Source organism: Thunnus maccoyii, chromosome 4 (assembly GCF_910596095.1).
Source record: "Thunnus maccoyii chromosome 4, fThuMac1.1, whole genome shotgun sequence".
NCBI lineage: Eukaryota > Metazoa > Chordata > Actinopteri > Scombriformes > Scombridae > Thunnus > Thunnus maccoyii.
In genome coordinates, this window is record NC_056536.1 from 12949678 (window position 1) to 12974790 (window position 25113).

The 25113-nt window shown below is 41.5% G+C and overlaps 1 protein-coding gene across 2 annotated transcripts in view; it reads right to left on the reverse strand.

Moving 5' to 3' along the window:
- prdm16 (PR domain containing 16) overlaps positions 1-25113 on the reverse strand; it is a 188814-nt gene that overhangs the window by 4024 nt on the left and 159677 nt on the right. Inside the window, exons 4-14 of one of the 2 annotated variants that reach the window (XM_042408542.1) lie at positions 18956-19096; positions 12999-13101; positions 8843-9044; positions 8586-8733; positions 8180-8333; positions 5939-7583; positions 5695-5782; positions 3352-3524; positions 3124-3201; positions 2616-2785; positions 1470-1641 (exon numbers count right to left, since the gene is read on the reverse strand). In XM_042408542.1, coding sequence (XP_042264476.1) covers positions 1470-1641; positions 2616-2785; positions 3124-3201; positions 3352-3524; positions 5695-5782; positions 5939-7583; positions 8180-8333; positions 8586-8733; positions 8843-9044; positions 12999-13101; positions 18956-19096 — 3074 coding nt within the window. Of the gene's footprint in view, positions 1-1469; positions 1642-2615; positions 2786-3123; positions 3202-3351; positions 3525-5694; positions 5783-5938; positions 7617-8179; positions 8334-8567; positions 8734-8842; positions 9045-12998; positions 13102-18955; positions 19097-25113 lie in introns of both variants that reach the window. The other variant, XM_042408543.1, reaches the window with a different exon arrangement.

The window sequence follows — 25113 nt, forward strand, 5'->3', positions numbered from 1 at the left end:
GGAGAAACTATGTTGCAAGGGCGGTTAAGAGCGATTACAGATAGTCATCCATGAATGTGTGTTTGCATTTGGCGTTTGACTTCAGTCACTCAGAGGGAGAATAAACAGTGGGCTGTCTGGTGGGAGGACAGAAAGCATAACACTTAGTCTGAATTACAGATATTAAAATGTCAGGCCAGCTTGTTGTGGATGAGACTCAGTATTGATCCCAGATGGCAGAGGGGCTAAATTGCCACTGAGTCTGCTGGCCATAATGTGTGTTGACAAGAGGAAGGGGGGATGATGGAGGAAGAGACAGACAGAAAGTGAGACTACCAGAAAGGAATTCACAATGAGAATGAAAGACAGGAAGAGGGAACAGATTCAAAGAAAGAGGGCAAACCACTGACTGAAAGAGAAAAACATTTTATCCTCCTTTTCTTTTCCGATACCTTCTTCTTGCCTGAAACTCTGAAGCTTCCCACAAACTGAGCTACTAACGCTGAAAGCATTTCAGGACTTAAAGCAGGAAGATGACCTTTTCATCCACCGGCCAGAGTGGCTGTTCGGTTTAAAAATAGACCAGCCATTTTCATCATTTTACAAAGCAAGTTGTGGTTTTTTGAGTGGGGGAAAAACACGCTCCTGCCAGAGTTACTGGTAAGCTGGGTAATTTACCAACTACAACGGCATTCAGTAGGTATAAATTGCAGTTCTCAACAAAGAGAGTTCTAATGAAATTTTAGACATGGTTGAAATGCATCAAACTGGAAAAACGTCATTAAGACAAACTCACAATGTTGAAAGGTATGATTTCTGAGCTGTATCCCAAACCCATAACACACACTATACTCTTTTTAAGTTATGTAGCATGTTCACAATGAAAAGGTGAAAAAAAAAAAGACAGATTATTGCATGGTGGCAAAACAACTACAGAAAGTATATCTTTAAAAAGAAACATTTCGCTTTATCCTTAAGTTTATTAGCAGTAGCTTTATATTACGTGTATACAGTATATAAGTATATATATATATATATATATATATGTGTGTGTTTGTGTGTGTGTGTGTGTGTGTGTATATATATAAATATATAAATATATATAAATATATATATTACTATGTGGTATGGAACTGGGGCACAACTTTGATGTTGGTGATTCTTGCTAAGCAACTTCAAGCCACTAGAGCGCACTGTTCACTAAGTACTAGCATTTATGCTGTTGTGTACAGGGAGAGACAAGGAGCTACTAAACTGAAAGCACAACTGTTGTGGTCAGCTGAACACGCTTTGTGTGTGTCTTCCTCCTTTTCCATACCTGTGTTAGGACTAGAACTACTTTCGAGTTAGATTTAGGATTAGTTTTGCATAAGAATTGGAGCTTGGCACGAAGAGTAGAGGGTTAGGCTCATGGATCAAAAGTAATCACTGATAGTCTTGGCAAAAATCTTAATACAACTGTCGTCCATGCGAGTGTGTTTTCTTTTTACCTCTTATCTGTGGAGCTGGAGGCCTGGTTCATCTCACTGTTGGAAATGAAGTTGCGGATTTCTGAGAAGTACGAGTCCTCCTTCTCATCTAAAAGTGCATGATTGTCTGGCTCGGAGTTTGGCGAGGAGATGGTGGTTCCTAGGTTGGAAAGCATCCCAGACTGTTGGCTCACTGTTGAGGAAAGTGTGCAGACATACACATCCACACACATAAACACACATGGACACCAGCCACACACACACACACACACACACACACAACCATGAGCATGTTTATTTTGATGATCATCAGACATGCATAATAGATGAGTGTAAGGAAAATGCAAAATGTTATGAAGGTTATTATACACATTATTCCCATTTTAATGTTATATTGAACATAATTTTTTGTTGTTATGTTTGCCTGAAAGTATGAAGGGGAATACCACAATCACATGATATGTCACAGTTAACTGAAAAAATATAATCATTTAACAGATTTGCTATTTCAAATCTCCGTGTTTGACAAAATCAGAGACTTAAATTGAGGCTTGCCACAGAATAAGAGATCAGGACACATCAGGAAAAAAAATCTGGTCTCTTCAACAAAGAACTTGTCTATGAATTGCCTCTTATTAATCCCTTCATATTTGAAAAATGTGGTTTGTACTGTGCATGTTGTGATGTCACAGCAGTTTACAGCTCCACTGACAATAAGTTAAAGAAAGTGGAAACCACTTATATTGCCTTGTATCCTTAGGGTGTCATATGTAATTTAGAAATGTTAACACAATTGTGAAGTACAGATCACTTGGATATAACTGCTCAAAAAGGCAATCATTCAGTTCAAAAAGTTTGTGTTCCATCCATATTCAGTGGCGTACTTCCATGCTGGACAGAAAAAGGCTGTTTTTGGCGATGCAGTAAGAAAAGCAAGTGTGAATTCCTTAATTAAGTGGTTTCCCCACTTTAAATCATTTGCCACACCAAGCTAAACATTTGCTGAGGTGAAGATTTTAAATTTTCCAAATGGGTAATGTGAACCATTCATTATTCAGTCCACTAACAAAACTCAAAATACCAAGTCCCTGTTTAATAACTACATGGCAGTTCCCACAGCTTCACTTTTCTCAGAGAAAAACAGAGTCATAGATGTCGCAAACTAACCAGGAATGTTCTCATGCTCGTGCTTCTTGAGATGGCGGTCGAGGTTGGTTTGCTGACCAAAGCAGCGGTTGCACAGGTGACACTTGAAGGGTTTCTCCTTGTTATGGATGTTGCGAACGTGGCGTTGAAGATTGGATGAGATGCTGAATGAGCGGTCACAGTATTTACACCTGCCACAGGAGAACAGAGGAACGTGAGTGAGAGTTAAGAGAGAAACAGAGCAGCACAGTGAACAAGGACTGCCCTTCAAACAGAGATGAAGGCTGAGTTGTTTTTAACCGCCCACCTGCTGAAGTGAGCAAGAAACTCCTTATTCTCACTTTATTTGTTCAAAAAATATCTGGATTTCTTAAGAAGAGGCAAGTCAGTTTTAGAAAATCTTTTAGTAATTGGAATGAAGAGAATAATGGGATGAAAAAAAATACATACATACATATATACATATACATACAAACATGACATTTCCCAAAAATTAAACACTAGACTGAATTAGAACAGAACAGAATACCTGTACGGCTGTTCGCCTGTGTGTGTCCGCAAGTGTCTGGTGAGGTTTGCTGAACGAGGAAAGATTTTCCCACAGTACCTGGGAGGAAGAATGGACAGAAAGGAAGGGAGAAGGTAAGGATGAGTAAAATAAAAGAAAATATATATTTCACTGTTGCTGCAAACATTTAATGTAACGTAATGCAGTTTAACAATAACAATAACACAAGACATTGCACAGGGCATGTACCTGCAGGCGTAGCGCTCCTTGCCCTTGCGAAGGATGGCGTCTGAGAGGGAAGGTGGTGGTGAGCGGAAGTTGAACAGTGGATGAGCCGAGTGTTGCAGTGAATTGGGCGGCGTGTCCAGTTTTAGGGCACCAAAGCTCTCCAGCTTCTCTGTCATGTTCTCCATGGCTGACATCTGAGGAGGAGGAAGAGCATGAGGAAATGGTACAGAACAAACAGGTTAGATGAAGTATTTTGATGATAAATGAGAGATCCTGTTTCCTTTTTTTTTGTTTGTTTGTTTTTTTACAGTGGATCACATTAATTCAACCAGATTTTGGTATCATTTATTATATTCACGGATTAATAAGAAACCTTGTACGTAACAAACTCATTCTAGAAGTTCCGTTTTTAATTCCACCGTCAATGTTTTATCTTTCATCAAATCTTAACAGGAGCCACACAAACTGGTATACAGTGTGCGTGTGTGTGTGTGTGTGTGTGTGTGTGTGTGTGTGTGTGTGTGTGTGTGTGTGTGTGCGTGCGCATGTATATATGTGTGTGAGAAAAGTAAGCACCGAAAACAAAGACACAATGTCAGAAAAAACAGGGAGTGAGGGAAAGAGACAGAGAGCGGAAGCTTTGAGGAAGCAGTATATCAGAGGTTAGCCTTGTTGGTTGTGCTAAAGGCGAGTCACCTCCATGACCTATAGCACATTCACAAATGCTCAAGTACCATTCCTCCAGTACCCCCCTGCATACACCCTCACCACCAGCTTCAGCTTTGTTCTCTACCTCTCACCTTCTGCCGAAGCTACACTTGCAGGCCGGCAAACTGGCTAAATTAGGCATTCAAGAGTCCCAATTGGAGTCATACAATACAGTTTGAGATACCCCCAACTGATAGCCACTTCCCCTACCCTAGAAGCCTGTGAACAAAGGGGGCCGGTTATGTAGGAGTTTATTTGCCAAAAACAGCTTACATCCTTCCTTTTTTAGTGAATACGGGACGGGAGAGACACAGGGACAGACACTCCGTCTCGATGTGTTTATTCGCAGTCTGAGAACAAGTGGAGGGGGAGCGGGGTGATTTCGTCATGAGACTGAATTAGAGGTGGCATTGTTTTTGGATCACTGGGAGGATCACAGCTTAGACACAATAAGATATGATACGTTTTCACGTGGGAGCCTGTGAAAACTTTTCTTCCTGAGGATATTGATCAGTTATGAAGAATGATTTACAAACATTGGAATGCTTTAAATCCTCCATCCTTTATATTCTGTGCTTTAACATACTCAATATCTAAAAAAATGTATTTCCCCCTGCCACAATTCCTTCATAAAAGCTGGATTGAAGACTGAATTAAAGCTTAAATCATATCGTTATCATTGGATAATGAATAATAGATTTAGAAGATTCTTACTACAGGGTGAGGAGAAGAACTACTATATATTTTTAGCTTGCAAAATACAGGGGGAAAAAAATCCATGTTAACTATTCTTGTATTAATCATTTGTACAGGCATAAATACATGTATGTGTAAAGTCATATATGCAAATGCATGTTCTTGTGTGAATTCATCTGTCTGCAAATGCACCAAATGTGTGTATTGCAAAGTCACAGTTGATAGAGGACACAGATTTCCAGGTCAGATTAAACCGTTTCCCCAACGAGAGCCCCCCATTCTCCTGGACACAAACACAGGATGTCCTTGATGGACACGGTGCTATTATCTAGCCAGCCAGCCAGCCACAGAGAAAAAAACTTGGAGGGGGTTGAGTTATTAGCTGGCCTGTGGGCTCCCAGTACATGAAACAATGCCACAGCTAAGATTAGCGTGGCCAAGTGAGGCAATTTGTTACAATTCAAACGGTTATTATTCTCTCTTTTATTAATACTATCATTCTTTGTAATCAAGATTTGTAGAGGTAGGGAGGGTCTAGGGACAGTCGAACAATGTGACTGATTATCAAAGGGACTGCGATAAGAGACTGTGTCTTCTGAAAAAGGTAGAAGTGACGAGGTACACAGGCGCCATTCGGTAAACAAAGGAAGAAATCATACAGAGCCCTTGAGAAAATAACATCAACACTGTGGAATGATGGTGCATAGGGCTCTATCAATTCAGGTTGCAGCAGCGTGGGAGGCAGGAGAGAAGTATTTTCACATAATACATGGTTTGAAAATGACAGTCGATAGCATCTGGGAATAATCAGCCTGGATGCAATACCTGGAGGTCAAGTCCCCTGTTTGGTATTTCCTTGCTATACTTTTGTAATGACTGTACCATTTATTGTTTCTACTAAGATTATACATACTGCCTTCCTAGATTTGAAATGTGTATGTGTGTGTGGTGTCAGCCTACCTGTGGATGGAAGAGTGGTGGTGAAGGCCTGAGGAACTTCTCCTTCAGAGCTCCTACGGGGTCAAGTAGCTTCCTCTTCTCCACCCTGCTGGACCGACAACAAGGCAGAGGGTTACATACCGAGGTCAGAGTTCATCTGCAACCTCCAACCTCATACTTAACACCAATCTCTACCTTTTTCAATGTATGTATATTCAATCTTATGTGGGAATAGCAGTTTCTGGTCTAATTGGGGCAGAAATACCTGTATATGGGGTCCATGAAGAATGCGGAGGGCTTGGCATAATGCAGGGGTGGTGGCTGGTGTGGCTGTGCCTGGGGCTGCTGGTGCGGGGTGATGGAGGATTGGTGCAATGACTGGGAATGGAGGAGTGGAAACCCAGCTGAGGTTTCGTCCTTGATGACACCTTTTCCTACTCCATACATGTGGTTCTTTCGATTTTGTGGCTCAGCTGCCACACCATTATGACCACCTCGGCTCCGGCTGCCAATACTGAGGTCCAATGGCTGTTCTTCACCACTAGATATTGCTAAAGGTCCACTACTGCTCCCAGTACTACAGTTTGGGTTTGAGGGGTTTGTTGGGGTGGGAGGAGTTAACTTGGCCTCCTTGGGCTTTGTGGTGAGATCAAATGGTGATTCTGCTGTAGCAGCAGGAGCTTCTGGGGCCCCAGAAACCATCTTATGCAGCTGCTCACGAGGTGACTTGGGCTCTGCCTTAAAGAACATGCTAGGATTGAGGGCACCTCGATCTGCGCTGAAGGGATAAAGGGAGTTGTGGAAGTTGGGCAGGAACTGGAAGGGAAACATGGAGTGGTAGGGCAATGGACCCATCTTCTTCTCCTGATGCAGACCAATCAAACCTGGACCAAAATATTTCTCAGCAATAGAGGCAATGGCTTTGATGGAATCAGTGGTGGCTGCATTGGCATTTGTGGTGGTGGGTGGGAGGGCTTGCTCATCAGGTGGAGGGAAGAAGGAGTGCTGAGTTGATGCAGAAGAGAGAAAGGGGCGATCAATAGCAAGGTTCCCCGAACTAGACACGGCTGATAACAATGCACTATTTGTGTCTTCTAATTGGTGGCCTTCTTGACTTGATATGGCTCCAGACGGCTTCCTTCTTTTACCACTTCGCTCGCGTTCACTCTCTCCATCACTGTCCAGGTCAGAACCATCACCTGAAGCAGTACCAGTGGTGGTGTCCAAATCTGTCCCACTTGTGGTATTAACGTCTTCAAGGTCACTACCATCAGACATGTCAGCCATCTTAGATTTTGGCTTGGCTTCTCCACTAGAAGACAAATCCAGTTTGTTCTCTCTCTCTTTGTCTTCTGCCTGACTCAAACTGTTACCTCCATTGCTGTTTGTGGAGCTAACCAGGGACAGTGGAGGGGCATCTAGGGGACTCCGAGGCAGCTTCACCTCCTGACTGCCGCTGCCCAGCGGGCTCTTTATCAACGGACTGGCCGGCAATAAAGGCGGTCGCGGATACAGTGATGGGGGGAAGATACCTGGGAAACCATGTGGGAGGGATGGGAAGCCATGGGGTCCTGGGGAGAAGGGCAAGCCAGCATGAGGGTGAGGTCTGGAGGGAAAGTAGTCAGTGAAGCCTAAACCTGACTGGTTTAGACCCGCAAGGTGGGGATGGTGGGACTTAGCCTTGGCCATGATGGGGCTGGAGCTCATGGGGATACCAGGATTGAACATCCCTGCTGGAGAGCCATAATGGTTTTTGCCCTCACAGAAGCGGCGATGCTTGTTGAGGGAGGAGGTAGTGCTGAACAACTGCCCACAGTCCTTACACTTAATCTGGGTGCGGCAGTCAGCATGCATACGCTTGTGGCGGCAGAGGTTGGAGAACTGGGTGTAGGATTTGTGGCACACCTCGCCTGGGGGAACAAAAAGACGCAGCCCATCAGGGCCTGGTTAAACCCATTTTAACACTGTCTCTAACTCTGTATACCAAATCAACAGCAACACACATCTGAATGGAAACTGATGATGAAATAGGTCTAGAAAAGGACAAAACCAACTTCAGCTTTATTCTACAAGTTAAAACTGCCATGTAACTACATTGTAAGTATTTTACTGCCAACATAAACAAGCGAAAACATACATTAAATATGTATTTAATTACCTTAAAGAGGGTAAAAAATAGAATAGGTCTTTGATCCATAATTAAAAATGATGTATCAACATTGTGTTTGCATTTTTTGTAAAGTAGTCTAGACTAATCTAAACTACAAGTCATGAAGTGCTGCCCCCAAACAAGTTTGACAAAAAAAAGTGTAGGTGAATACAATTATGATCCTTGGACCTGTGCTCACTTGGTTCAGAAGAGGTAAACAGGATCAAAAAGTTGATGTACAGTACATGGAGAAGATTGCAGAGTGATGGAGAGGGAGATGAGGTGGAAAGGTGAGAGGAATAAAATAAATGGACTGTTAAGTATAAGGTGTTATTAACTTCCAAAGCTCTCACTTACAGATAAAGGGTTTGACACTGCTGTGGATGTGCTTATGCTGCTTGAGGCCTGATGAGGTGGCAAAGGTCTTGCCACACTCAGGACATGTGTGAGCACGTGCCCCCACGTGCTGGGAGCGGATGTGGCGCTGGAGGTTGCTGGGATCTGTGAACACCTGAAATTTGAAATAAGCGTATAAAAATACAATATACGCCATATTTAACAATGCAAAAAATAATAACTTCCATTCTTTGCATTGTCAATGAAAATATACAGTTTTCACTGCTTTAATATGTTCTTTCAGAATTACTAAATCTATGTCCAGTGCCATTATGAATGAAGCCTAAAAAAACAAGACCAGCAGAATTTCTGAAGCAGATAAAGCCTGTGTGTCCTGTGCACAACTTACGTGCCGGGTATGCTGTACCTTATCACAATTTTCACACTCAAAGCGTTTGCCACTGTCATGTGACATCTGATGACGGATGAGGTTGGACTTCCAGTTGAAGGCTTTGGGGCACTGGTCACACTTGTACTCCCTCTCCTCTGTATGGACTATCATGTGTTGACCCAGACTTCATGAGGAGAGTGCAAATTCATTAGTGAATTCAATAAATTATAGAAGTCACAATTGTAACACAGAGCATGAATACAAATAAAAAAAATTATTGTATGCTTATATACCTGTACTCATTTGGGAAGATCTTCTCACAGTCTTTACACTCGTGGACGGGCTCGTCGCTGTCCTCGCGTTCCTGTTTGAAGTCCTCTCTCAGTGTGTCAAAGATGGAGCCGGCACTGGAGCACGAATACTTCTGGTGCCGCCGCAGCTCAAGTGTCGAGGAGAACAGCTCATCACAGTCTTCACAGCGGTACATCTGCTCGTCTGCACACACACACACACACACACACACAGAAACACAGATTTGTTTAACCATCACACATAATTCAGCTCACTGAAATATATAATACCATATAAAACCACCTTAACTATTTAAAGAAAAGTTTCACACACTTCTGATATGAAAAAAACCTCTTTCTTGTAGATTGCATCGCAAAATGTCAAACAGAATATCTTATATTAAAAAAAAGGAAAAGCAGCTTTTTTTTCTTTTTAAATATTTATCTACATGAAACAAAATGGAACAAAAAGTCTTCATAAAGATCGAGAGCAAATGTAACATTCTACAATTTTCTCTTCACACAAACCAACTGAAGATTTTTTAAGCTTATTTGTTTCCACTGGCTTTTAAAATATGCAATCAAAAATTACTACATTTTATGAGCGTCAAGACAATACAAATTTTGCTGTGCATAAAGAAACACATAAGTGCTGGTTGGCACCTGATGTTCACTAACCCCTGTGGGCTGCATCTTAAGTATCCAGTTGCTATAAGTGTTGATCCCCAGTACTAAACAAGAACAAAAATCTATCACCTCTCTCTGTTAGTTACAGCTAAATGGACTCCCATTCAAATGGTAAAATCAACAACCCTGCAATTGACATTCGCATAAAATGGAAATCAATTAGCAGTGAAACTTAGCCTTCATTAACACAGTTAATTGCTTGTTAAGGCAAATGTTTGCTGGGACTGTAGGTGTAATAGCACACAGGGGAAACAATAGGGGCTGGTCTTCCCCTTCCATGTTGATAACCTTTACAATACTTCTCACCACCAAGGTCAAATGCATAAAACTCGGGCCAGCTTTTTCAATAGCAAGTTCCTGAGTCAGACGCCAAGTTCAACAGATCAGGGGAAAGCCCAGTGGAGTGTCTTTGTGCACGGTCATAAATGTGTGTATGTGTGTGCGAGTTTGCATGTGTTTATGTGAACATTTTCCAAAAAAGAATGAGCCACAAGAAACAGAGGTAAGCAGGGGCACAGTGGCGCCAGCCCCATGGTGATTTCTGCGCCAACCTGCCATACCCTGTTTGCCATGACCCAAACAGCCAATGCCTGAGTTGGCCCCCCAGGTGTCCCAACATGCCATGCACACCCATCCATCATTTCAAGCTGCACTAAATGAGTTTATCCGCAATGACTTACAGTGCATGGCTCACCTGTTTTCTACTGCATGTGACCGTTTATCCAGCTGGAACTTCTTGGACACATTAAAAGGGCATTAGTGTAGCAACATCAATGTGTCTAACCTTGGGGAGAAGGATAAATGACCTTCTGGTCAATGGGCCATTACACTGAGCTCAAATGCTAAACTAACTAGCCCACTTTGACACCAGTGTGCACATATTTCTCATGGACAGTGAATGTTTTACTGAAGCTTAAACATCTAAACACTGATAACTTGTTTTACAAGCTGATTCAAATACAACTAAAATAAGCTTTGATTCATTTCAAAAATGGAAAAGCTTGTCTGTATGTTAAAAGTTTGCAAACTCCTCTTGCAACAGGAACATGGATGTTTAGAAAACCTCTGAAAGGACGTTCAGGTGTGCATGTATGTGCGTTTCAGTGAAGATGCACTTAAATGCAGGTGCTTGCATGTGTGCATGAGTGTGTTTTTTCAGGGGTTTTTTCAGTTAGTCTGGTCTGGGCGGGCGGGGTGGGTTATAAAGGGGAGACTAATAGCTCTCTGGGAGACGATGGGAAGCACAATTATGTGCAGTTTAGCAGCTAATCTGTGAGCATGGGTGAGGTCTCAGGGGACTCCTCAAGTCCTCTACTTCAAATTCCTTCTCCGATAAGCCAGACACAGAGAGGAGGGCTGCACTGCCAAGCTCCCACTCAGCCCTGCTACCTTTCTCTCTCTCACACACACACACAAATAAATGGAGACAAGAACACAAAACAGACACTTTCATCCATACAGTAGGTGGAATTTGACGCTGTCCTTTTCCTCCTCTCTTTCTACTTTCCTGTCTCTCTCACGCACAAATAAACATCTCAATCAGTACACAAACTGTAACTCTTATTTTTTTCTTCATTCATCACTCTCTCACACCAACACACAAAGCCAAATACTTTGGCTCTGACATACACATTCTGGCAGGTGGAGTGTCTCTCTTTTCTCTCTGTCTGCCTCCCTCTTTATATATTTCACATGCATACATACAGTACACACAGAGGAATTGAAAAAAAAAATCATTTACAAGTCCACTCCATCTTTGATGCACTCCTACAACATGCCAATCTGCTTCTTTTCAATAATCAAGCTTGCTTTTAGCTCCTGTTTCCTCCTGTTCCTTTGGCGTGGACATCTGTGCATAAACTGAGCATCATGCAAAGGGTGAACTGCAGAACATCTCACGCACATCTTGTTCTCCCTCCACCATTTTATAATCCATGACAAGTAAGGGTAATCAGTTTTTTTTTCTTCTGTGGTTCCAGAAAGACTGGAAACACAACAAAACAATGTTACCTGACAACAGCAGTTCACCACAATAAGTCCAAGATGTTTAAAGAAATGCAGCGGAACTATGGCCCCTTTTCTGCTCAAGTGAACTTTGAAAGAAAAGCCCAGATCGACAGGGAGCAGCTGTCCAAGTTAGATTATGAGATAAAAAATTGGACATATTCAGTCTGACGTATAGGGGCATGGTAGTGAATACAGTAAATCAGGTTACCCACTCAGAGGGGAGACGGGTGGGCGAGAGCTCCTAAAAATGTGAGGCATTTTGAAATGTGAGCCAATTTGCAGACTACAATGTGCAGCAAGGTGTAGCGTAGCACTTAACACATGATGTTGTAGATTTTAGTGTTGTAGGGGAAAGCAAAGATCAAACTAAAATAAACAACTTATTTGGAAGATAGATAGATAGATAGATAGATAGATGGATAGTTAGATAGATAGATGGATATCAGAAGTTAAAGGGAATAATGTTTATTTTATTTAACACCTATGACACATCAACCTGTGATAGGGAGTAGTTTTTTAATTTGCTTAGTCAAATCTTTCACATATTTAAAACTCAAAAAGGTTGGCTACAAGATGACTGAAATAATTAAAATATATTCTTCTGACTTCAAGCTGCGAATCAAGTTCAAACAACTTGTTTCTTTTCAATAATTTCATATTTTAACAATACTTGATCAAATGTCCTTCTTATCTCAGGTTATTATTTTTGAAAGGGAAAATTAAAAATACCACTAAAAAAAACCCAAAAACGTAAATATGTTTGATCAACAGTTTTATTTATAACTGAGCTCTGAGCACGAGGCCGATTCTCAGACACATCAATTTACTAAACGCAAAGTCCGTGTATCTCACATCATGTTAGCCAGTGGCCTCCAAAAAAATCCAGAAGCGCTTCTGTGGACATATTGCAGCTCTGACATACAAATAATATATTATTATTATAATTTAGCTGATATAATAAATTAATAAATTCCAAACGCTCGTCCTAAAGCTCCTGAGTGTTCCTATTTTAAGGAACATGGCTTCGAATAATTTCTGTTTGATCTTGGCTTTCCGTTAACAGAACATTTCTACTCACTTAGGATGGAATATGACAAGTGCCAATTGACACCCTAATACATTATTTCAGGCAAAGAGGCCTATTACATTGCAGGATTGTAAACGCACAATTGAGACCAGACTCTCGCGAGTAGCCTTCATTATTGGCAGGCCTATTTTAAATGACAGGTCCAAGACGGCCTTCAACCAGACGCTATAATGCGGGATTTAATTCCATCCTGGAAATTTATGATTCAAATAATTCACATTTCTTGAGGAAGCAAAAAAGAAAAATCTTGGGGGGAAAGATGGTGTCTTTTTTCCCGTCACATTAGCGAAGTTGTGGTGTGTGTTGGCCGCGAAAGCAGCACAGGATGCAGGTTGGAGTTTGTTTAAAATGTGCGCTAATGACGCGCATTAATCTTACCTTGTAGGTTGGGTGCCATGGATCCCTCCGGGAAAATACCGTCCTTCATATACACTAAAAGCTCCTCCCCTGCTTCAATGTCCCGGACAGCTTTATAATAAATCTGAGCAGGGAGAGAGAAAGAAAGAGAGACTTTAACTTAAGGTCAAGATGGAATTAATAAGTCTGGATCCACATATTTATTATTGCGCTTAAAGGAAGGGGCTTATTTTAAAATGCATATTATTAACATATTAATATGGTCGTTATTAAGAAAATAAAACACCATGAGTGTCTAAAATAAGCTACATTAACCAGGCTGCAGCAGCGAGATGGAAACATATTTTGTTCACAATATTCACAATTTATTTTTTCTAATTAAAAGCCATTAGAGGCTATTTTAAAATATGATACAACACAATGATTTGTTTTATTCCACTTTTACTTGAACGTTATAAAATAAACAAAACAAATAAGATATAAAACACCCAGTATTTGTTTCCTTACAGTAAAATAAAAAGGTCTGAATTCTGTCACAAAGAATAACTCAAACATTCAAAAAGAGAAAATGCAGAAGAAATCCAGACGATAATGAGTCTAAACGGTCTGAGAGAAAAGTGGCGAGTGAAACGAAAATAAACCTCAAACAGCTCAGCGGCTCTGCGCTTTTTATTTACAGCTGCAGAAAATGTCGAAGTCTTTATCTGCTCAGAACAATTCATTTGATTGGGGTCGTTTAACTTGTATGATTGAGCATAAATTCCTGGTGAACAACAAATGAGTTTTCTGCAACATGCAGCCTAAAGACAATTAAGGAAAGCTGAGAAAACAGGGATAAAAAAAAAATATGGCAATATTGTATATCCGAGGCCATTCACAGACGAGGCCTTATCCAGTCTCTATCCAACATCTGTAAACCCAGCTACGTTTATTCATACACACAATCTGCACAAAATTAATGTAACTAATTCACATTTAACGTGCGTTGCCCAATAAAAAATATCAGACCGTCAGACATCTCAATAAACAGCGCAAACAACTCCGCTTCAGGCTGCATTCAGGAGATGTGATCTATAAACACATGGGGGCGCTCTGCACCAATTCAACGATGTCAACACAACATACACACACACACACACACACACACATACACACACAGAAAGGCTGGTGAAACTAACTTCCAAGACTTAGTGCCCTTAAGATGAGACAAGGAGCTTGCTACCTTTGCTTCTTGTAAATGAAATTATTATTTTTATTTATTATTATTGGGCTATGATTAGGTTATTATTAATGAGAGTAATATTATTGTTATTATTATACAACGTATTTACAACAACAAGGCTACCCACAGCGGCTGCGGCAGCCCCTCTACACACTTTTTCGACCTGACCTTTCTTTTCTCCGTGAGACGGAAGAGTTGAGAAAGTTGCGCGGCGCTGCGGAGAGCCTCCAGCTGCAGTAGCACTTCAGTCCCGGTGGAGTTGGCGACACAACCCATAGTAGGTCTACCGGTGAGGGAGCGGGGATCTGGATCGGACAGGGCCGGGGAGAGGAGGTCGCGGAGCGGCCGGGCGCGCTGCGGACGGTCGGTGATCGTTCCCTCTGGCTGGATGAAGACCGACGCTCCTCTGTTGCGCTACTCTCTAATCTAGTCAGTGAGCGCGTCTTTGATGATGATGATGAGTCCCCCCCCCGCTCTCTCTCCCTCTCTCTCTCTCTCTCTCTCTCTCTTTCTGACTCTCTCTCTCTCTCATTAGTGATTCCCTATTGCCCCTTGGTGCTCTCTCGGTTACCCGTCGGCCACTCCTCCTCGTCTTATCTCCAGCCAAAAGGATTGAGGGATCTGCGGCGCAGACCCCTCCCCGCATCTCCGATCCCAGCCGCCGCTTTGGCCGCTTGATACATCTATTATTGATGTAAATAATGGATAAAGCAGCCTGACAGACTTGCACTCACTTTATCAGCCACTCTATCACTCACACACACACACATACACACACACACGTAGCGCGGACAAACACACGCACAAACATATAAACACTGAAAATGTATCGATACGATTATTGCTGATTAAATGTTATTTAAGTTTTGTTCGAAATGCAGTAAAATTATTTCGTTCACTTTCTTCCAGCCTGACCAAAACATAACTGCAAAAACAAGAGGAGCAAATTCCTTTAAACTCTGAGGTCAAGTTTGGATTTATTGGGGTCAAAACAGTTATTTGGTAAACTGGAATTTATTAAGATCATATTTTAATAGAGCTTGTGAAAAATCAAAACGTCTATTTTTATGTATTCAACATGAAATACTTAGCCTACTTTAAAAAGCTATTGGTTGTTATTCTTCCTCTTATTATTATTATTATTATTATTTGACTTTCCCCCAATCGTAATGATAATTATAGAAAAAATAAAATATAAAAAAGACAAAATGTAATACGCTAAAATGTGAGTAAATTATAAAAGATGACCAATGTCCTATTTAAATACTTTATATTTTTGTTTATAATAGAACTTGTTATCTATTTATTTTTAATCTTTTAAAATATCTTAATATATTAATGACACATCCTCCTGTCTGATAAGATTATGATTACAGATTAGAATATAATCAGTCATTTTTTATTATTTTTTTTGATGACAACCTGTTGATAAATAAGGACATTTTTAATTACATCCTTAATTAAACTTCTTAGTTTCTGCAGCATTTTGAATCTTCACGATTTTTTGTTTGTTTGTGTGTGTGTGTGTATTCTACAGTAAGGCCTGCACAATCAGACCTGTCTTGACCTCTTCCCATCTCTGTCCAGTGTTCAGGGGACAGATGCCTCATCGATCAATGCCAGCCGTAGGGCCCACAGTAATCCCCCACTGTGGCCTCATACATACACACTCACACACCCACAACATTGTCTATTTATTGATGGATCCGTCCGGGGGTAGAAGGGCAGATCAAACAGCGTTGGAAAGGGCTCCACTCCAAAACACAAAAGATGAAGGACTGACAAGAAGGTGGACAAGGTTCATCTCCTCGTCAACCCCCATCACCTACAAACCCAACACACACACACACACACACACACACACACACACACACACACACACACCACCTAATGCGCTCTCTCAGCTGCTTCCTTCACCAGATGCAACTTGGCCTTAGAGCCACTGAACGGGTTCGCTTACACACCAGTTTTGGGTGATTGTTGGCTTTCTGAATGAATGGGAACTATTTCATTAGGGTAGACACACACATACATACACACACAGATACACAAACACACTTGAAAACTGTTAATTTGTCTTGTTTTGTTAGGCCTTCATTTAAGGAGCTTGAATGATGCATTAGGATGAAATTACAGGCAGAAATATGTGTGTGTTTGTATACGGACTCATTGAGAAGAACTGAAAATAACACAGCCGTCTGCAGACGCCTACACAAAGCACTAGTACATCTCTCTGACACACACACATTTCTCTAAAAACTCTAAACCTAACAGCATTTCTACAGAAAATGTGTCCAGGGTTCATACTGTATGTACATAATGCTTATGGAAACAAATATACAGATATATACAAATAATTGTCAAATTAGTACATGGCCACAAATATCTAAATTATGCATGATCATGCATACATTTGTTCATCTTACAACATTAATGACAAACAAATAAACAAATCAATTATCCACTTGCTTTTTAAAAGGTTACTGCCTGCATTTGGATTTGCCTGGTGTGCAAATATTTCCATAAACTCATGCATTGTGCATGCTGATGCTAAAAAAGAAAAGAAAAATCACTGAATGGTCTGTTAAATTATACATCTTAACACTGAGTGGTTGTGTGTGTGTGTGTGTGTGTGAGTGTGTTTGTAAATAAATGATAGGGTCATACCTGTGAGCCACTACACCAAGCAACTGGCCAGGCAAACAAAAGCAAAGCCATTTGCTAAGTACAAACAACTGCAAAACACATCAAAAAGCAATCGAGCACATGGCCTTTTCAGGGTCCAATAATTCCAACACATCCTCATAATTAAACGACAGTAAAGGTCTAAAATTCAGCCAGTGAAAAACAAACTATAGTTACGTTTTACGCCATCTAGCAGCTCTACGGCTACACTCCAGAACGATCCATAGGACCGTAATACGCCGCTTTCAAAAACCGTTACAAATCACTGTTAAATAATTAGATTTTATTGTGTGACAACGCTGTGGTTAAAGTCTGGTTAGGTTTAGGCACAAAACCACTTGGCTAGGGTTAGAAAAAGATCATGGTTTGGGTTAAAATGATCACTTGAAATGAGGTTTATAACATCACTTCTTTAAAGTTATGAAACCTTCATCATCATGGCATCAGTAAACACCACGACGTTATGGTTTTTAAAAAAATGTCCCGACACTGTCCGGGGAAGCGAACGCTGGTCTCCTGCAGCAAAGTCCACTTTTTGCCCTCTAACTATATAGCCATCCACCTAACACGCCTCCTCCTAATACAGCAAAATCATTTTATTAAGTCACTTTATATTGGCGTCATCTGAATTGCGTCATTCCCTGAGTCACGGCCGCTAGATGGCGTAAACGTGACTATAGGTCGTTTTTGCTGGCCTGAATTTTAGACCTATACTGCCTTTTTTTTTGTGAGGATGGGCTGGATAATTCTTAACAATTTTTACCGGTGCCCTGATTCTTTCTTTGACATTGTGTGGCAGTGGCAGGGGGCACTGATGTGAAAATCTTAAAAGGATTAGTCGGGTTGGTGTTGCCAGCCAATTGGTGCTTGTCAATCTTGGAGGCCCCAGTGTGTTCCCTCTTACTTGGTCCAAGCCCCTTTTCTCTCTATCGGTCAGGCTTAATGTCTGAAGCTTGAATGGACACACTAGCCTGTCCCCTCAGTGTGACAGAGTGACAGGTGGCAGATCGAGACATGAGGATGGAGAAAGGAGACAAAGACAGCGAGGAACAGGCGGCTAGAGACTGAGACAGGAGCGGGACAGAGCCATGTAGGCAGGGATTAGGAAACAAATAAGAGTGGAGTGACAGGAATGTGGAAACACACAGGCATGTCATATACATGCATTTGGCTACTGTCATACCTCCGTCATGTCTCGAGTTATGTTCTGGTGTCATTTCATCTTATTCTTTTTTTTTCCTCAGTTTGTTTCTTTGTGTTTGTTTTGAGCTGACAAGTTTGAGTTCTCTTTGCTCCTTTAGATGCCTTTTTGCCTCTTTGTCTCTTATTTTATCCCACTACATGGCTGTGTGTTATCATAAAAGTCCAAACTGAACTGAAATTGAAAAGTGTGTCAAATAATGGCAATGCCAGTATTTAATTTTCAGAAACTGGGACAAGAGTCAAAAGAGCAAACAGGGGGGAAAAAACAGCCTCTGCAACATAAACATAAACAGAAATATGCAAATGTATTGCAGCAGTAAGTTTTGGCTCACACATTGCATGGGGTTGGGGTTAGTGCCTAGTTAAGCAGTTGGGGTTTTATGGGCACTGGCTGGGCATCTTTCCAAATGCCTTACCCATGTTTCTTTAGGGAGAGAGAAAGAAGGATGGGACATAAGAAGCAAAAAGGGAGAGAAACGGCTGCTCTCACAGAAGAAGACCGTGCCTTGGATAATGGTTATTATGGGACTCAGGAGTGTCAGGCTATTCTTCAGCCTCTTTACATGGGTCATTTCCTAACAGCACTGGCAACGGGCCCAGCCACAGATACACAATAGAGCCATTCCTTGCTCATTACCAGCGCACACATTTTGCTACCACAACGGTAAACACACACACACACACACACACACACACACATAAAATGCACATTCACACAGTATCAACCCAGTGCCCGCTCTTAGTGGATGGGAAGCAAGAGACAAAAGCAGCACTCTCTGTCGTCTCTGTCTCTTGCTGACAACACAGGGCTGTTCCTCTCATATCTGGACTACAAATCCAATCGGGACATCTCCGTCATGTCACTCACCTGGTCTCCGGTGAGGTGACAGGCGGCGAGGTTCTGCTCCTCAAATGACGGCGCAGAGCGGACGTATTTGAGCCAGCTGTTGCTGGTGGCGTCCGGGCCTGTGTCCAGGGCAAACTTGACATTACCCATGTCGTCCACCACCTGTTGGAGAGCAACAGGTTAGATATTACAAGAGGAACAAAAGAAGAAGTGACAAACAATAGGCTTTCATCAACTACTAAGTCACTCTAAATATTTTTATAAGTGACATTTTCCGAGAAAGGTCTGGGCAGTTGAAAATGTAACATTTTTAAGGGGCACGTCAGGGTATAAGAAAGCCACGCCAGGAGTTTGATGTCAGTCAACTTTAAGACACACAGAGGCAGCGTGTCAGTGGGTGTTAGGGCCACCTAACCTTGTCAATCCCGACAACAAGGAGAGGAAAGGGGCAAAGGAGGAGAAAGGAGGAGGGAGTAGACAAACTGTGGCTTCTTTCACTTGTCTAAAGACTTTCCCTGGCACATATTGATCACCCTTTGTAACCCCTACGCCCCCCTGAGACTCTGAGAGGACAGGTTTCATGTTACCCGCTTTCACAGAGAATGAAGCAGGATGGAGGTGGAGGTGAAGGAGGAAGAGGAGGAGGAGGAGGTATAAGAAAAGAGGGGCTTATTGTGGAGTGAAAAGTGAAAACCAGGAAGAAGTAACAATGCTTTGTTTTGCTGAAGAGAAAAAATGGAACCAGGTTTTTTTTTTTTTTTTAAATTGTAAATTATGAGGTATTATATAATGACATATTTGAATCATAAGACAATGAGAAAGTCTCAAAATTTGCAAAATGACAGAAGTGTTATATTTAAACCTATAATTGATAACAATCAGTGTTTTTATGAAACAGAAGAGACTGCATACATTTTAAAGGACAGCCATTTTTCCTGCATCTGTGTGTGTGTGTGTGTGTATCTGTATCTGTGTGTGGTGGAGTTCAGTGGCGGTGGGGAATCTGGGGGTGGCTCTGCTGAAACCCCTAAGCTCGCCCTCTCCACCAAGCTGGGGTTGAAGCTCCGATTTCGCCCCAGTGCTGCATGTGATACTGAGCCTGTGTGAATCCTCTGGGGGAAAACTGGCCTGAGACAGAGCAACTCCTCTAATTACAACTCCCAATCAGCCTGGCCGTAGTTCAGCGCTGACCTCTGGCTTGACTCTCTGCACTCCTAATCACAGTCAAACGTCTGCTGAAGGAAATCAAGGTGTGATGGAGAAGAACCAACAAATCATATGACGTTTTTAGATGCGCAAAGTTCGTGAACTTCTCTAACTGGCTGCTTTTCTAAAGGCATGTTTTTTTTCCAGCTCGTAAAGTGTGAATGGTCATGTTCTTGTTGTCTGAGTGAACGCGTGCAGAAGGTGTATTTTCATGGGTGTGGGTGCAGGTGCCAAGTTTGGTGAGAAAATATGCAAAGGGTCTGGTTGGAGGTGTGAAACAACTGCCATGTGTATGTTTGTCCGAATACGGCAACCGATTTAGGCGAATGCATTTACGCATTTTTTGGGGATAGGTGTGACTTTACCCTCTTGACTAACTGCTCCTGCTTTAGAATTACAATGCCTGTTAGTGAGTGCCGTGGCTAAAAATAATTTATCAAAACCCTGACCTATGTTTAAAACCCTGTTCCACGAGTCTGAAATAAAAACTGTGGCTGCTGCTTATGTAAATGTTTCTGCTGATTGTGAGAGTGGGAAAAGAGACTGTTTATGCAAATCAGTTCCTGTTATGTATTTTCTGTAATTCACACTGAGATACTCAGGCAAATAATGTGATATATCTACTGGAAGAGCTTAAAATACAAACAGAGTCTCATCCATTCCTCACACACCACATTCTACAGCAACTGCCTCTTCTGCTTCCAGTTTACACTCATCTTGATCGAGTCCAGGCCTTTATTTTATGTGTGAAAACAGTCACTGAAAACTAAGCAAGCATAACCCCTCAACCATCCACACACACACACACACACACACCTACTACTCCACACAATATCTTTTCTGCAGAGTAGAGTCAGAATGCACTTGTCACAGCGTTGCTGGGGAGCTGCGACAGGTATCGTACATGTTTTATGAACACATGGAGAAAAGCTCAGATCCAGGAGGAACCGAGGTGGGATTTTTTTTTTTTTTTTTTTGTAGGGGTGGCAAGGGAGGTGGGTATGCACGACTCTGCACAGACTGACACACACATGTATGTATTCTGTCATGCCTACATATGAGCATGGTAGTATTCATACAGACACATCTTGGTTCCCCTCTTCCCCTATACATACGCACCCGAGGGTCTGATCCTGGGCTTAATGAGCAGCAGACCTGTGTGTTTCTGTACGTGCACATGTGTGTGTATATTGCCTAGGAGGCCTGCTAACACCCTGTCTCCGGGTGGAAGCCTGATTTATAAGGCTTCAAATGAGGTGCAACAGAGAAGGAGAGCCAGAACAAGCCCACGGCTGATTGTTTGTTTATTTACCTTTCTTTTTCATTTCTTCCTCCATGTGCGAAAAGGTTTCAACAAAACAAAGCAAACCTGGCTACTGAGAAGCCCAAAACAGAGACTGTAACACTAAAGATATCAGGAATTCATTTTTTTATATTTTCAAAATATAATATAACAATCTAACAATTACCATCTTGCACTGACACCATTTTTCTTCATCCATCCACTCTTTCTCTTCACTCTCATTCTGCTCATCTGGGCAGATCATCTATTCACTTGGCTCTTAATGTCACTTTGCTGATCTCTTGAGTTTGACAACCGTCCTGCTCTTCCATGAAAGTCATGTCACGATCAAAGGATAACTCTGGTATATTACAAACTGGGTCTTGTTTTCATAGTTTTGCGAGCCACTTCTATCAGTAATAATATCATTCTACTTAAGTTAATGATTGACATCAGGATATGCAGCAACATCTCTAAAAAGCAGTTCAACAGAAACACAAGCCATGAGATAATCAAATAGGTTTTAAACAAACCCCCAGTTCAGTCAAACTTATTTGGGAGATAAAATGAAGGCAAATAGTAAATAGTAAAACTATCACTATTACAAATCAACTTCCTGGTTCAACTTTCACCTCTAATGTTCAGTAATTGAGTGCACAGCTTTCCCGTGCAATGACATATTACATATACAGTGTGCTCACTTTCAGTTTTACCTCCATATAAAGTAGTTGCTTGTTTGTTTATAACCTGTATGACTGCCTGTCTGCTCATCCTTCAAATCACTTCTGACTTTGTGGTTGTCACTTCCCATCGTGTTCCCAGCTTCTCGCAGTTATTGTGGTTGTATTATCCAAATACTGTGGCAATAATATTGAAATTATAATAACTGAACAGAATCTTACTTACAGTAGAGAGAAGAAAACGGGAGACAAGTCATTCTTATTATCTTTATTCATATTTTCACTCACCTCTATATCACTGATTTTCTATGCAAAAAATATAAGTCAGAGCTTGATCTATAGTTTTATTTTAATAAACAGCATCAGAAAATGACTCACATGACAGCACACATGCACTAATTCGTGCACAGGCACATTGAGACTTCAGTGAAAGAGAAGCGGCTCTGAGTGGACAGGATACAGAGCAAACTCCACAGGAAGCTCTGATAAGAGCACGACACTTATATCGCTCCTCACAACACAAAGGGGAACCTTTGACAGCTAGGAACCTTTAATGGATGTCTCGGCATGCCCTCTCCTCCGCCGGTTATATCTGACGGATGTGTGTGGCACGCAGGGCTGAATTAGAAGAGGAAAGTTGCTTGTATGGGTAGACGTTGGTGGCAAGATACATATTATTTTCATTTTGACGGAGGACAGAAAATGGAAATGGCAGCTCGGAGCGCAGTGGTGATTGTGATTTTGATGTGAGACGGAGATAGAAGCAGACTGTGACACATAACTGCTAGGTTATTGTGTGTCTCTAAGGGAATTATTTTATGAGGTGTGATCTTGGTGCTTTGTTGCACTTCCCGGTGTTTCAATGTGTGAACACACCCTACTTTGCATGCATTTGTATACAGTATGTGTGTGTGTGTAATCAGGAAAAGAATAGTTGTTTTCATCCCATTTCAATCAAGTGTAGCAACTTCTTTCTGACTTGGATAGATGTTTTCCATGTTGGCTTTTTTTCTATGTATTGCATGCTTCAGAGTATTGAGAAATCAGACAAGTTACATGTATGTTGCTCTGGTCACGATTGGTGATATTTTCTTCAGACGGTATCAAGACAAGTAACAAGCTAAGGCCACCCGTCTATGTGAAAGTCTAGCAAACACATCTTTCAGATTCAGCGGATAAACACAGAAGCAGACTCTTTTTAAACAAAAGTTAGCTGAAAGATTTCTCTGCATTGAAAGTTTTTCCGCCTGTAGAAAACAGGAAAACAGCACTGTGAACGTGTAGAGAGAAGGCTGACTCTCCCCCTGGTTCACCTACTCATATCCTGGGGAAATGCCCAACAAACGAAAAAAAAAGGGAGAAAGAGCAAAGAACATGGGGCAGACTGCCTTTCAGTATTGATCTTGCTTTTAATCTGTTTAGATCAAGATTATGTGAACACGTAGAGAAAAAGAAAGAGAAGCAAAGGAGTAAAGAGGAGTAAAAAAGAGAGGGATGCACTTCTCCTTGAAGCTGCTAGGGGGCAGCCTGTCATGAGAGCTCTCCAGGTAGACAAGCAGAAGTGGAAATGAAACTTCCCTCCTTCTCTGCAGCTGTACACACATATGAATACAAAAACACAAGGCCGGGGTGGTTGTAGACAATATGAAAATGGTGGACAAAGTAAGAATTACCTGCATACACACACATACACACCCCTGTTTTACCCTGACGAGAGGGCCAGTCATGGAAACAGAGCAGTGACAGTGACAGATTGAGTGGCTGTGAAGTTGACTGCGGAGCTGGTTGTTAGAGGTGTTGCATATTAAGGTGCAGGACGACTAACAAGAAATAAAGGAGTGTGTTTGAGAGTGTGTATCCTTTCTGGAAAAGGGTCTGTTTCCAGTTGGGAGGCCCCTTAACATGCGCGCGCACACACACACACACTCAAAGGGGGACTAATAAAGCGTCTGACAGAGTACAGATCCCCACAGCCTCCGATGTGTTTGTACTCATTCACGTGTGTGTGTGTGTGTGTGTGTGTGTGTGTGTGTGTGTGTGTGTGTGTGTGTGTGTGATGGATGGGGGCCTGCAGAGATGACCCTACCCTGCCACATCACTCAACAGTCTAAATGAGTGTGTGTCTGTCCACATTTGTGTGTGTGTGTGCGGAGGTGAGAGGTGGACAGGCACACAAGGGGTCCTGTCAATAAACCTTCTCTTAGAGCAGGAAGGAAAAAGACTGAAAGAATGAAAGGCAGTGAGAAAGAGAGATTATTCACATTTTATTAACTTCATTGGTCTTTGGTTCTGGGTGATGGTGATGTGGGAGGGAAGTGAAACACAAATGTAAAGAGGATGAGAAAGGGGGAAAGATGCACACACAAACTTATGAAAATATGTAACTGTTAATTCTTCATGCACATTAGTAAACCTGGGAGGACGGTGTGCATTACAGTACATGTAAGGATGTGAACTATGGGCTCAAATAAAGATTTTGAGCTCGTGCAATGACGTTCAGAAATAACTTCACTGCTGTGGTTAAAGACCCTTATCTGAACCCAGTGAAAACAGCATGCAAAATATGCACAAACGCACTACAGACACACACAATGTGTCAACGTCAAAAAACATATAATTGATGTGGGAGAAGTTCTTCTCTCTTTTTGTCATCTTCAAACTCACTTTTATGATCAAAATTTTTCAGTCTACAGATTTAAACAGACATGAATAGAATGAGTTGGTACTAATGATACACATCCCTCCTGTATTTTTATACATGTAGTATGCATTCACAAAAAGAAACTGCCTGCATATTAAAGTGCCAAAAAACAAGTAACTGTCAAATGTGGAGCCAATCATTTCTTTGTCTAGCTAAATTCAAATCACATTCAAATATTATTCAAATGTGTTCTTCAAACTGCCTAAATGTGAGAAGAAGTATACACAACCACGTTAGCCCATCTAATCATGTTGACAATGTAGCTTTTATTGACACACACGCTAAATAATTTGAATCAAACTTTTGGAAT